This window comes from Musca domestica, unplaced genomic scaffold (assembly GCF_030504385.1).
Source record: "Musca domestica strain aabys unplaced genomic scaffold, Musca_domestica.polishedcontigs.V.1.1 15, whole genome shotgun sequence".
Lineage (NCBI taxonomy): Eukaryota > Metazoa > Arthropoda > Insecta > Diptera > Muscidae > Musca > Musca domestica.
Genome location: NW_026712207.1, coordinates 7,361,346 through 7,374,673, shown reverse-complemented (window position 1 = coordinate 7,374,673; position 13,328 = coordinate 7,361,346). Strand labels below are relative to the sequence as shown.

General features: G+C 39.1%; 1 protein-coding gene across 4 annotated transcripts in view; it reads right to left on the bottom strand.

Moving 5' to 3' along the window:
• The window catches only part of LOC101900826 (spectrin alpha chain), a 32,395-nt gene that overhangs the window by 3,895 nt on the left and 15,172 nt on the right, over window positions 1–13,328 (bottom strand). Inside the window, exons 4-7 of one of the 4 annotated variants that reach the window (XM_005177456.4) lie at window positions 12,606–12,683; window positions 7,055–8,978; window positions 6,381–6,984; window positions 6,190–6,219 (exon numbers count right to left, since the gene is read on the bottom strand). In XM_005177456.4, coding sequence (XP_005177513.1) covers window positions 6,190–6,219; window positions 6,381–6,984; window positions 7,055–8,978; window positions 12,606–12,683 — 2,636 coding nt within the window. The remainder of the gene's footprint in view (window positions 1–6,189; window positions 6,220–6,380; window positions 6,985–7,054; window positions 8,979–12,605; window positions 12,684–13,328) is intronic. The other 3 variants (XM_005177457.4, XM_005177458.4, XM_005177459.4) reach the window with 3 other exon arrangements.

The following is a 13,328-nucleotide window of genomic DNA, read 5'->3' as shown; positions in this document are numbered from 1 at the left end:
GTTCGAGTTTGAGGTCTTGAGGGAATCCCAATATTTTGAGATATATTCCGCAACATTTAATATGGAGCTTTGAATATTCATAGAGTGGAGCTTATATCATATACCTTCTGTCGGAATATTTTATTTTCCCAAAGAAACCAAAAAACAAAAAAAAGTGTTCAGGCTAATCTATTGGAAAATATGATAAAAACCAAGGGTTCTCTTTCATAATCTGCTAGATTTTTCCTGAATTGTCTTGCAACGTCCTAAAGGGTGATTTTTCTTAATGTCAACCTTGTACGAAATAATCTTCAAACATTAAATTATATGAATCCTACTATCAATTCAAATAAATATTTCAAACATTTTTCTGAATTTTATGTTTTTTTAAAAAACTTGCCCATTTGGATGTTACAAACAAAATAACAAACTTCATACATCTTCCTCTAGATATCGAGGAAGAGACATTTTGAACCTTCCTGTCAAGTTAAAAGTAGTAGTAGATACCTTTTGTTGCATACATGTGAAAATATACGATTACATGCAACCCGGATACAACCCTGAATTTTTAAAAATGTAACGAGGTTGAAGATACGAAGCCAACCTGACAAGGCGTACTAGTTTAAGCTCGTATAATTGATTTTAATAAACGTTTGTGAATTCTTAATTGAATATAAAAACGGTCGTTGTATTTCATTTGAGTATACGGAAACCAACAGACTTCAATCGATCACTTGACATTTTTTTCTCAGAAGTGGGATACGACAAGTCTTATTGGAAGAAGCGTCTACCAACAAGAAATATGGAGAATTTGCACAAATGCACGGTTAAGCAGTTGCAAGCGAAATGCAGAGAAATTGGTGTTTCTCAAAGTGGTAACAAAAAGCAATTGATCGAACGACTTGAAGTCAACAACGAAAGCGAGCTGCACGGATTCGCATCTCCTCATGATATGCAGGAGCGAATTTCGCATTTGGAAGATATGGTAACTGAATTGCGTTCATCTATGGAGCAACGTGGACAATCAGAATTTGAGCCGAACAACGCATCATCCCCTTTGAACACGTTTTCGACACCGGATGGTAATATGTCCCTGCAAGGCACACGGCCTAGCTTGCCAAACGTGGCAAACGTTGTGACAATATTACCGGAATCACGTTCGATTCCATCGTATGTTCAAACGAATACTTCTTTTGGTGCATTTCAGACTACGTCAACAATTCCAACGGTCCACACGTGTGCTTCTGCTGGTTTACCAACGTTTACACCTTCATTGCACGGACATGCTCAACTTCCACGAAATACAACGCAAAATGTAGCGACGTCATGCTACAACGTACCAACACATATAACGACACATTCGAATTTTACAACAGCAACACCGACAGGAGTGTTCACGCAGCCGAACAATGGATATGTTCAATCAACGCAGCCCTACAACGCATATCTACAACCGCCGATATTTGCAACAAGTGTCTATTCAGCGCCGCCGCAGTCAGAAATAGTTATGCAGCCTTCACAACGTTATGTTCAGCACAACCCCTTTGGGAACGTTAAGGAAATAATTCAACTTTTGCCAGAGTTTAATCCGTCATCTGAAGAATCGATTAATCCTTCACAATTCGTGCGACGTGTGGAATTATTGAAGACAGCTTATAACTGGGACGACGCATCAGTTATATTTGCAGTGCAACAGAAAATGGCTGGCCCAGCCAAGTATTGGGTTGACTCACTGCAAGAGGTATTTCTGTCTTGGCCTCAGTTTGTTAACAAATTTCTTTTAGATTTCCCTCAAAATGTAAATGCAGCCGATGTACACATTAGAATGGCACAGACAAAACGGCAGTTCGACGAAACGCCGCAGGAATATTATTACAGAATGTATGCTATTGGAAAACGGGGCAATATAAATGAATCATCCATAGCACGGCATATAGTCAACGGAATTAATGATCAAGGATTGAAGCAGAAAATATCTAACGAGTATATTACCTGTAATCAACTTTTGAGTGACATCAACGCATACTGTAGTTATAACGAGGTAAGAAGAGTGCTGAACCCGATATCGAATAAGACGAAACGTAGCAATGAAAATAGAACTGCCCCAGAAAGGAAAAGCGATGAAAGAGTGAATAAATTCAAATGTTTTAATTGTGGTAATACTGGTCACAAAGCCGTAGACTGCCCAGATCCACAGAAGAAGAATAGATGTACGATATGCAAACGGACTTCACACGGTGCAAGTGAATGTCCAACAAAAACCCTGAACACAAATGTCAACAATATAAGGGACAGCGTAAAGTCCAACGAAATACTATGTAAACGTGTCAAAGTAAAGGACAAGGAGTTTGAGGCATTTATTGATTCGGGAAGTGATCGGAGTCTGATCAGACGAAGTTTTGCAATGATAATTGGCGAAACGGAAAATTGCAGTATGGTTTTAAATGGCTTTGCTGGTGGCAAATACGAGTGCACAAAGGTGGTTAAAGTGCCAATTGACATTGATGAGACGAGTTACGACGTGAACCTTTATGTTGTGGAAAATTCTATGATCCCGAATGATGTTCTTTTAGGTCGAGATGTTTTATGCCAAAAAGGTCGACGCACCATTATTGAAGGAGATGAGTGTTGGATGCAAAACGTAAATGCGATTAGTATCAACGAAGGCTTAACATCTGAAGAGCATAAGAAGTTGCAGTTGAACATTCAAGAAAACCGACAATGTTTTTCAGAAAAGTCAAGCGAATTGGGTAAGTGTAACTTAGTGAAGATGGAAATCGAAGTTACTACTCCAGAACCAATACGATGCAAGCCATATCGACTAGCATTTGCCAAACGTCCTATTGTGGCAAATATTGTGAAAGACTTACTGGATAACGAAATCATAAGGAAATCGAATTCTCCGTATGCATCGGGAATTGTTTTGGTCGAGAAGAGAAATGGTGAACACCGTTTATGTATAGATTATAGACAGTTGAATCGAATAACCGTACGTATAGCGCATCCTATGCCTGTACTGGATGAACAGATTGCACAACTCGCCGGAAATCGTTATTTCACCACACTCGACTTACGTATGGGTTACCACCAAATTGAAGTAGAGGAAGAATCGAAAAAGTTCACAGCTTTCGTGACTTCAGATGGTCATTATGAATTCAACCGGATGCCATTTGGTTTGGTAAACGCACCTGCAGTTTTTCAGGCAACGATGAACCGAGTTATAAGCTTTATGAAACCAGGAGAAGTTTTAGCGTATCTGGATGACGTCATAATTCCCAGTAAAACAGTCGATGAAGGTCTGGACCGAATAAAAAGATTTTTGGATATCCTTAAGAAATGTGGTCTCACGTTACGATTGGCGAAATGTTCGTTCCTAGCCGAAAAGATTTCTTATTTGGGACACATAGTTACACGTGACGGAATTTTACCTGGAGAAGAAAAAGTAAAAGCGATTAGAAATTTTAAGGTACCAACGAATGTAACAGAAGTACGACGATTCCTTGGCCTAACTAACTTCTTCCGAAAATTTGTAAAGGATTATGCAGCCATTACGAAACCTCTTGCGATGTTGACACGAAAGAGCGAAGAGAATAAATTTCGTTGGGACGTACACCATGAAAACGCATTCAGAAGTTTAATCCAAATTTTGTGTAGTGAACCAGTTTTAGCAATCTACGATATGAAAGCAGATCACGAGGTGCACACGGACGCTAGCAGTCTCGGATTAGCAGGAGTGTTATTACAGTCCGATGGTAATGGTAATTGGCAACCAGTGTTTTATTTTAGCCGCCACTGTTCTGAAACGGAATCGAAATATCACAGTTACGAGCTGGAAGTTTTAGCTGTGGTTGAAACGGTGCAGCGTTTCCGTATATATTTACTTGGAAAGCCATTCCGAATCGTCACTGATTGTGCCGCAATTACTAATGTGAAGACAACGAAGGAATTACAACCTCGAGTAGCACGATGGCTGATGAAATTACTTGAATTTGATTGTGAGTATGTACACCGACAAGGGTCACGTATGGCTCACGTTGATGCTCTCAGCCGTTCACCGGATCAGCCACAGACGGAGATTGAACCAGCAGGGTTCATAATGAATATTGATAGCGATGATTGGATTCTCACGATGCAGCTAAACGACGACCACATAAAGAATATTATGAGAGTACTGCGAAATGAATTGAAATCTGAGCAAGAGAAACAGATAAAATCTGAATACTTATTGGAAAAACATCGACTATACCGGAAAACGAAAAATGGACTACGATTGGTCATACCGAAGGCTATACGATGGCGCATAGCTAAATACTGTCATGATGATATTGGCCATTACGGGTTGGAGAAAAGCCTCTCACGAGTCGAACAAACGTTTTGGTTCCCCCGCATGAGGAAATATATGAAGGAGTACATTGCAGCGTGTGTAGAGTGTTGCTACAACAAGGCAAAAGGTGGTAAACACGAAGGAGCTCTACATTTTAGTAATGTCGAACCGCTACCATTTAGGCAAGTACATATTGATCACTTGGGACCGTTTATAAGAAGCAAGCATGGTCATACACATATAGTGGCAATCGCCGATTCCTTTACGAAATTTGTGGTTATTAAAGCTGTAAGGAATACGAAGACATTGCCCGTCATCAACGTTTTAAATGAGGTTAGTGGATACTTTGGTTTACCTCGAAGAATAATTTCGGACCGTGGGACAGCTTTTACGTCAAAAATGTTTGAGGAATATTGCGATCGAAACAATATTCAACACATTAAGAATGCCGTTCGTACACCAAGAGCCAATGGACAAGTTGAGAGGGTCAATCAACTTATCCTGTCTTATTTACGAACTACCACTGAAGAACCGAAGGATTGGGACTCGGCACTTCACGTTTTACAATGGTCAATCAATTCAACCAAAAATTCGACAACAGGTTACAGTCCGAATGAGTTGATTTTCGATTACAAGCCCACCGACTTAATACAAAACCGATTGTTAGCAGCTGTACAAGATGATGTACAAAACGAAGAAATTTCCATCAACGAAAAACGTATCATGGCCGCAGAAAACATCAAAAGCGAACGAGAACGATGGAAGAAAAGATTTGACAGCAAGCATTCGAATCCGAAATTGTATGTGGAAGGTGACTTGATCCTTATACAGAATGAACCACCAGCGACAGGTGAATCCCGGAAGTTAGAACCTAAATACAAAGGTCCATACATAATAGCACGAGTATTGGGCAACGACAGGTACCTGATAGAGGACATTCCTGGAATAAACATCACGAATAGGAAATTCTGTTCCGTATTCAGTTCCGACAAGTTGAAGAAATGGTGTGAATGTTCCCCCGAATTGGATGTTTCAAGCGAAGATGAAGCCGAGGACGACTTCAGGTCAGGAAAGGCCGAGTTGTCAAGTTAAAAGTAGTAGTAGATACCTTTTGTTGCATACATGTGAAAATATACGATTACATGCAACCCGGATACAACCCTGAATTTTTAAAAATGTAACGAGGTTGAAGATACGAAGCCAACCTGACAAGGCGTACTAGTTTAAGCTCGTATAATTGATTTTAATAAACGTTTGTGAATTCTTAATTGAATATAAAAACGGTCGTTGTATTTCATTTGAGTATACGGAAACCAACAGACTTCAATCGATCACTTGACATTCCTATTTCATATTATCTCATTACTCCTTCTTCCTCTATAGGCTTTCTAATCTATTCAGGTTATACTACCTAAAAAAAAACTTTGTTAAAATCGAATTTAAAGCCAATAAAACATGCAACACAAAAGTGATTAAAATAAAGCTTTGCTTAAACAGTTAAAACTATATATAAAAACATAAATTTCTGGACTATAGAATTAATATAAATATTTATATGTGTATATATACAACTCTAATATATAATCATTGTATCTATGTACACCGACTCTTTAGTTGCTCTTGTGTTAGGGTTAACAATGCGAGGCTGTCTTTTCTCATTGCTGTTGTTTGGTTTTGTTATTTTGGAGTAGAGTCCATATAATGGCTAGAATTCCATTGATGTTAGTTTTTAGCATTTGTATAGCTTTGAAAATTTGTACAAAAAAGTTTGAAAAGGTTAAAAAAACGACACATAAATCTTTTGGCGAAGGACAACAGACTTTCAAACATTAGAAAGAACGCTAATGTTTGTTTGCTTGTAAAACAATAAAGAAAAAAATGATTACCCTTGACCATTATAACCCAGCATATAATACCTGGAGGGAAAAAAGTACATAACGAAAATAACAAAAATTCAGTGTCAGGTGCATTTTCAATACGAATAAAGTAGTGTGAGGTGGTGTGTTCGATTGTGGGTGCCACTTAAACCCCGTGCTTCCTTGCAAATGTCTTTTTTTTTTGTAGTTGTACAACTTACCTAGTCTCGGTTAGCCACTGATGGAATAGATTGGCATGTTTAGCGAACTCTTTGCGTAATTTGTCGTTCTCTTCCTGGCGCTTGGCCTCCTTGGCCAATTCGCCATCTCGTTCCTCTATGATCTTTTGCAAATTACGCCAGGTCTCCTCAAGAGCTTCCATGGTGAACCAGGTATATGGGTTGGGTCCAACATTGAAGCTCTTTATCTTTTGGTCAAGAGCTGCCAGGGCCTTAAAATCAGCCTCGGCTGATGATAATGATGCCTGGAATTGGGCATGGGCCTCGCGTAACGCGCGAATTTCTTCGATCGAATTGCAACGAACAGGATCGGTAAGATCTTCTTCGGCATTTTCGAACCAAGAATTAAAGGCCGAGGCCTTCTTGGCGAATGTCAAGTAGAGTTCTTCGATTTGACGGAATTGCTCCTGCATGGCCAAGAGGCGTTGCTTACGGGTCTCGGAGGCATCACGCAATTTCTGCCAGCGTGAAATCACATCTTCGTGACGTTTCAAAATGGCCGGGGATTGGGCATGATTGGCATTGATAAGTTGATCCTTCAAAGCGGTAATGTTATGTATACCTTCTTGTTCGAAAGCATTAAGACCTGAAAGAAATCAGAAAAACAAAACAGATTGTAATGCCATCCAAGAAAACTTTCCAAAAATACAACTCACCAGCATCGAATGTCTCCTGTTTGGTCAGCAATGTTTGCACAGTCGAAAGATCACGTCCATACTCATCGGAACGCACATAGTTCTCCTTATCGGCAATCCAGGATTCCACAACATCAGCCTTCCACATGAACTGCAAATAGGCGGAATTGTCCAACAACGAACCCTTGCGTCTGGCAGCCAAGGCATTCAAATTGTCCAATTTGTTGCGCAGTTGTTGGCAACGTTGGCTAATGGAATCGCCATGATGATTCTTGGCCTCAACCAAATCACTGCCCTGTTCACAGATCAAGGCACAACGATCCTTGTGGGCAGCAAAGTCAGTCTCAAAGGCATCGTGTTTCTTCAACAGACCCTGTACAGCAGCCATGGAATCGCCGTAATCGTCAACGGACAACAATTGTTGTTTCTCGGTAATCCAGGCCTCTTCCTCCTCTACTTGGGCCAAGAACTGTTGATAGGTCAGGGATTCATCCAATTTCTGGCCACGAGTGGCAGCCAAATTCTTCAATTCAGCCCAAGCTTGATTCAAGGCCTTGAGACGTTGTTCAATTTCGGGTACACCCAAATTGGAAACATCCATTAATTTCTCACCGGCCTCTTGAACAGCTTGAATGGCTGGTTCATGCGAAGCCAATTCAGCCTCAAGACGCTTATGTTTCTTCTTCAAGTTTTGGACACCGGTCAAATCACGGCCATAGTCATCAGAACCAACCAACAATTTCTTTTCCTTGATCCAACTTTCCTCATCGGCAATGTCACGGAAGAATTGATGCAAAGTCAAGGCCTCATTGAGTCGGGCTTGGCGATGGGCAGCCAAGTTGCAAATGCGTTCGTAACGTTCATTGATGCTCTGGCGTTTCTCTTGAATGCCGGCACTGTCGAATTGGCCACTTTCAACCAAGGAATCGGCTTGTTTGTTCATGTCCTTGATGCGATCTTCATGGGCCACAATATCGGCCTCAACCAATTGATGTTTCTTCATGAGATTTTGTACGGAAGCCAAGTCCTTGCCGGCATCCTCGGTGGTCAACAAAGATTCAACTTCACCCAACCAGAAGTCCAAATCCTTGACGGCAGCAATGTAGGTACGTTGCTTGTTGGCCTCCTTCAGTTTCAACGATTTCTCCGTGGTCTTGTGGGTCAGGTATTCCCATTGGTCGGCAATTTGGGTAAGTCTCTTTTGAACAGCATCTTCAGAACCGGAACATTGTTTCTTGTCAATCAAATTCTCACCCATGGCCAAGACGCTTTGGATACGATCAGCATTGGCAGCCAATTCGGCTTCAAAGGCTTGATGTTTCTGGTGTTTGGATTGAATGTTGGCCGGATCCTTGTAACTCTCCTCGGTGGCCAATTGCAATTTCTCGGCAATCCAGTTTTCGATTTCGTCAGCATCACGAGAGAATTGTTGTAGCGTCTGTTCATCTCCCAAACGGGAACGTTTGGTGATAAGGCCATCCTTCAAATGACGCCAGCGTTCCAAGACTTGCTTGCGCTTGTCATCAATTAAGTCAGAGGCATAATGATTTTGATTGATCAAGGTGTCGGCTAAGACTTGCAAGGCGGCAATCTTCTCCTCATGACCATTAATGGCCTTGTCGAAATCTTCGTGTTTCTTGATTAAAGCCTCAACATTGTCACCTCTGTCATCAACATCATCGGCATTGAGGAAGGCTTCACGCGCCGACATCCAAGCTTCGGCCAATTCGCAGTCACGCATGTACAATTGCAAATCAAGGTTTTGTTCCAATTGCAAACGACGTTCGGTCCAGGCCTTTTCCAATTCTTCGCGGGTCTTGGCCAAATCTTCGATTTTCTCCTTAATTTCGGGCGAGGCATAGTGGTTGGCTTGCAACAGCTCAGTGCCAAATTGTTCGAAGGCAGCGAAGGTACCAGCTCTGGCATCGATTTCGGTACGATGTTCCTAGATTTCATAGAAATCATCGAAAGGGTAGATTTGAAGAGAAAAACATTGGAATTAATAAAGGAAACCATATCATCAAGGTTTAAGCAGTAATTATCCCAAGGTTAGACAACAACAAGTATAAATACAATATTCAAAATATTTGGTTATTTAAAACAAAATATATAAAACAACAACACATATTTGAGACCACACAGATTGAGACCACAATTACACGTACACACACACACAAGGAGCAGCCCCCCTTTCGGTTATTCTCTTTGCAGCGTAGCAACAGCAACGTTGTTATTCCAAAGGTGATGAAAAGTATTACACATGTATGATAGGATGAGATTGTGTACAATATATGTATGTGTGATTGTTATAATCCGGACTGCATTGCTATGATTTGTGTCAAATATAAAGGGAGGTTCAATATGACAGGGTCATCTTTAAAACGAAAGTTTTCCGTTATGATGGTGGGTGCAAGATGCATTAGGGAGTTGATGCTGACAGAGTAGTTCATTTTAATACAAATATTTTTAGGTAATGGAAATAAGGTACAGACGATTGCTGATTTTGTGTGATGTTGAATACAAATGAGGTGATGATAGACATGTGAAAACTAAGAGATTTGAACATTCGTTTTCTGCGAGTGTCAGATATACTCTAAATAATTGGTAACCTAAGTATTCAAGAGGAAAAAAGTCATATCGATTGATTCAAATAAAAACTCAAGGATGAATCGCCAATTTAATACCAACTGCAGGATAGAATTTATAACCCGGGAGTGAAAACTTTAAATACTAAGTAGTAAAACAATTCAGTAGAGGACATTATAGTGCAGTAACTGATGTTGAACCACAATATGAGAAGGAAGATATATCAGTAACAAAATACTGAAAGGCGCGACATAAAATTTTCTTATTATCATCCCGGATGCGTACCCAGATAACTTATTGTGGAAAACTATCCAAAGAATATATTGGTGGTTTCTAACAACAGGGTGTCCTTGTACGCCTATCGATGTTGTTAGTAGCAGACAGGGTACCTGCTGCATTTTAGTGAAGCTGCGTTGACACGTTTGCTCTTTCACTGAATATATGGTGTATGTAGAATATTAAATCAACACACCTGCTCCCCGTGTCGCATCCCTTGGCTTCATAAGCCAGAATTGCCACAAGCGCTCTAATACCCCCACTTTTTATGAAGACTTCTGGCAGTTCTTCTCCTACGAATAAAAACGTAATATTTCCACTGAAGTTCTGGTAGTTGACGGCATCCCAAATTCTTAAATATGTAAGGAGGGAGTTTTTACCTAAGCTATCGGCTGGTTTTAATTGAAAGATATTAAGTGTGGCCGAACTTCTAATACCCTGGGTAAAGAAAACATTTTTAAACAAAAGTATCTGGATTCAAACGCATTCCACATTAAACTACAAACTCTAGTAACATCGGCAGGAGAATGGCTTTAGCCGTTATATGGGGGCCATACTAAAACGGGACCCTATATAGACATTTTTATACTACACCGATTTTAAGCTATTCTGGGTCTTAAATACCAAATTTAACATAATTTTGTGGATAAATGTAAATAAAATGACTGAGACCAATTTGGACAATGTTTTGACGCCGATAGGAAGTACAAATACAAAATTTCACACAAATCTATTGGAAAATGTAGCTTGTGGCCAAAATACCAAATATCCAAATATTTTTTTTAGATAAATCCGTTGAAAAAATGTGACAAAAAATATCAAAATACCGAATATCTGGAGGTATCTTTATATGGAGGCTATATGAAAACGTGGACCTATACAATGTTCCGCCACCGGAGCTAGAACTCATAACGAAATATACAAACACCAATTTTTAGACAAATCCGTGGAAAAAATGTGGAAAAAATCATGAAGATACCGAATATCGGGAGGTACTGTTATTTACAATGTTCCGTCACTAGTGCTAGAACCCATAACGAATTTTTAGACAAATTGGTGAAAATATGTGGCTAAAACTATCAAAATACCAAATATCGGGAGGTACCGTGAACCGATATATCTTATTTTCAATACCAACCATCCAAGACACATAGCAAACCGGCTGGCTGGCTAACACGACTTCCCTGGCTGTTTTGAATGATATTGGCCATTTGGTGCACAATTAACCCGAAATCGGTAGAAGATATATATGGGAGCTATATCCAAATCAGAACCTATTTTGATACAATCTTGAAGAGGTCCTCTAGGGCTGTATCTGATATCTGGTACCAAATGCATTTTACGAATGTGAGGGATTTAAACTCCAAATTGGATGAAACATAAATATGGGAGCTATAGCTATATCTGAACCGATTTTCACCACATTTGATGTACTTGCTTCTAGACTGAATTCGGTAGGATGTTCCAAAATTCAGGCCATTTGGTGCACAATTAACCCGAAATTGATTGAAGATATATATGGCATCTATATCTAAATTTGAACCGATTCTAACCAATTTCAATAGAGTTCGCCCTCGGATCAATCGGATAATAAATGCGACCTGAATTTTGTTCACAAGAATACATGGACAGATGGACTGACATGCATAAATCGACTGAGAAAGTGATTCTATGAAGATCCTCAAAAGTAACTATGGGTCAATCTCGCTTTCTTCTCCATGTAACAATCAAATGCACAAAGACATAATACCCTTACTATGTTGGTGTAGGGTATAAAAATAATCTCACCATTAGTTTCAATCTCTTAAAAAAGAGAAGTCCCATTCCCATAAAATAATCTGTTTTGGAGACTTGCTTTTCAGCTACATTTGATGGATAGTCTCAAACCATTCATGTCCAATTTATCTTTCTAACCGTATAATACCAATATCTAATCAGCTGTCTCATATCCTGCATGTAAATTTATTGCTCTGTTTAGTTTTATTTTTTATAAAATGTTACTTTTATTTGCCTTATAAGGGACTTCGAAATATTCGACGCGGTTGAATTTAATGTCGTTTACCGACTTTCAAAAAAAATCGGATCGATCACATTACCAAGTACCGTGACCTCAGTCTATTCTATGACAACAGAAGAACAGATACGAATGATATACAAACGATGTATTCCTGGCTTTTCTTCATGAAAAATGGAGACCACAATAAAAGTAAGTTAGATATCGTCCATGAGGAAGTCATAAATAAAATATATACACAAATGATAGGCATCATATCAGGCTGACTATGGGATAAATGAATGAAAGGTAGCAAGTCTATACATAGAGCAATTTTAGCGTCAGCGATTTTCTATTGCAAAACATTAGGAATGACATGAAAACAAATTACGAATTTACTGCAATTAGGAAACCATTAGGTTACATATGGAATGGTTGCGGATGATATGCAATGGATACATACATACATACGTGGTGACATGAAAACGTTGTGTGCATTTATGATGATTGATTACAACAAATTGGCTAGCCAGCAGCATGAAAATTTGCAGCAGCAATTAACAACATTGATAAAAAAAAGTATACAAGAATTAGAGGAAAGGAATCCCAAGAAGAAAAATGAATCAAAAAGGAAACACAAGGAAATGATAAAACACAAACTTATAAAAAAAGGGAACATAAAGAAATAATGATGCACATGTGTTATGGAAAAACTACCTCTTCTTTTGGTGTTGGATGGAAGAAGCTTTTGGCGCTACTATTTCCAAACATGTATTCGATTTCGGAACGATGAGCCTAGGATAAGAAAACACACACGCCACACAATATTTATATAGATATTTATGTAAATGCAGTAATAATGTAATGAAGTTTTGTTTTTTTATATATATATTTATGGTCATGATGAAATTTGTAGTTGTTGTGGTTGTTGTTGCAATAAAATTACAAAAGTTGTCAATGAGAAAAGGCGCACACAATATGTCGATAGATATATAGAATATGGTTCAGGTTGGGTGGGTGTGGTTGCACGGTTTTATAGTCGAATTGTTTGGTGTTGTAAGTGTAGTTGTGATGAAATCAACGACGGCAACGACGACGATGATCACGACGACGATGGCGAGGCGACAACAATATCCACCAAAACAACATTTCCCACATTTCAATGAAAACGACACCATGGGAAATAGATCACATCATAATTACCCGCCACACACGTTTTGATGATGATATAAAGCCACAAACAAACAAAAATATATATTTATAAACCACCATCGGTATTGTGTTGATTGAATAACTTTTAAAGCATTTGCACGGCTGCTAATTGACCTCCCAGCACTGGGGTCAGTTTGATCTTTTACCATCCCCAGCCCATTCACAGTAAATACGTACGTATTTCCGTCTAACAAATAGCATAAGCCTATCAAATAAAAACAAACATCA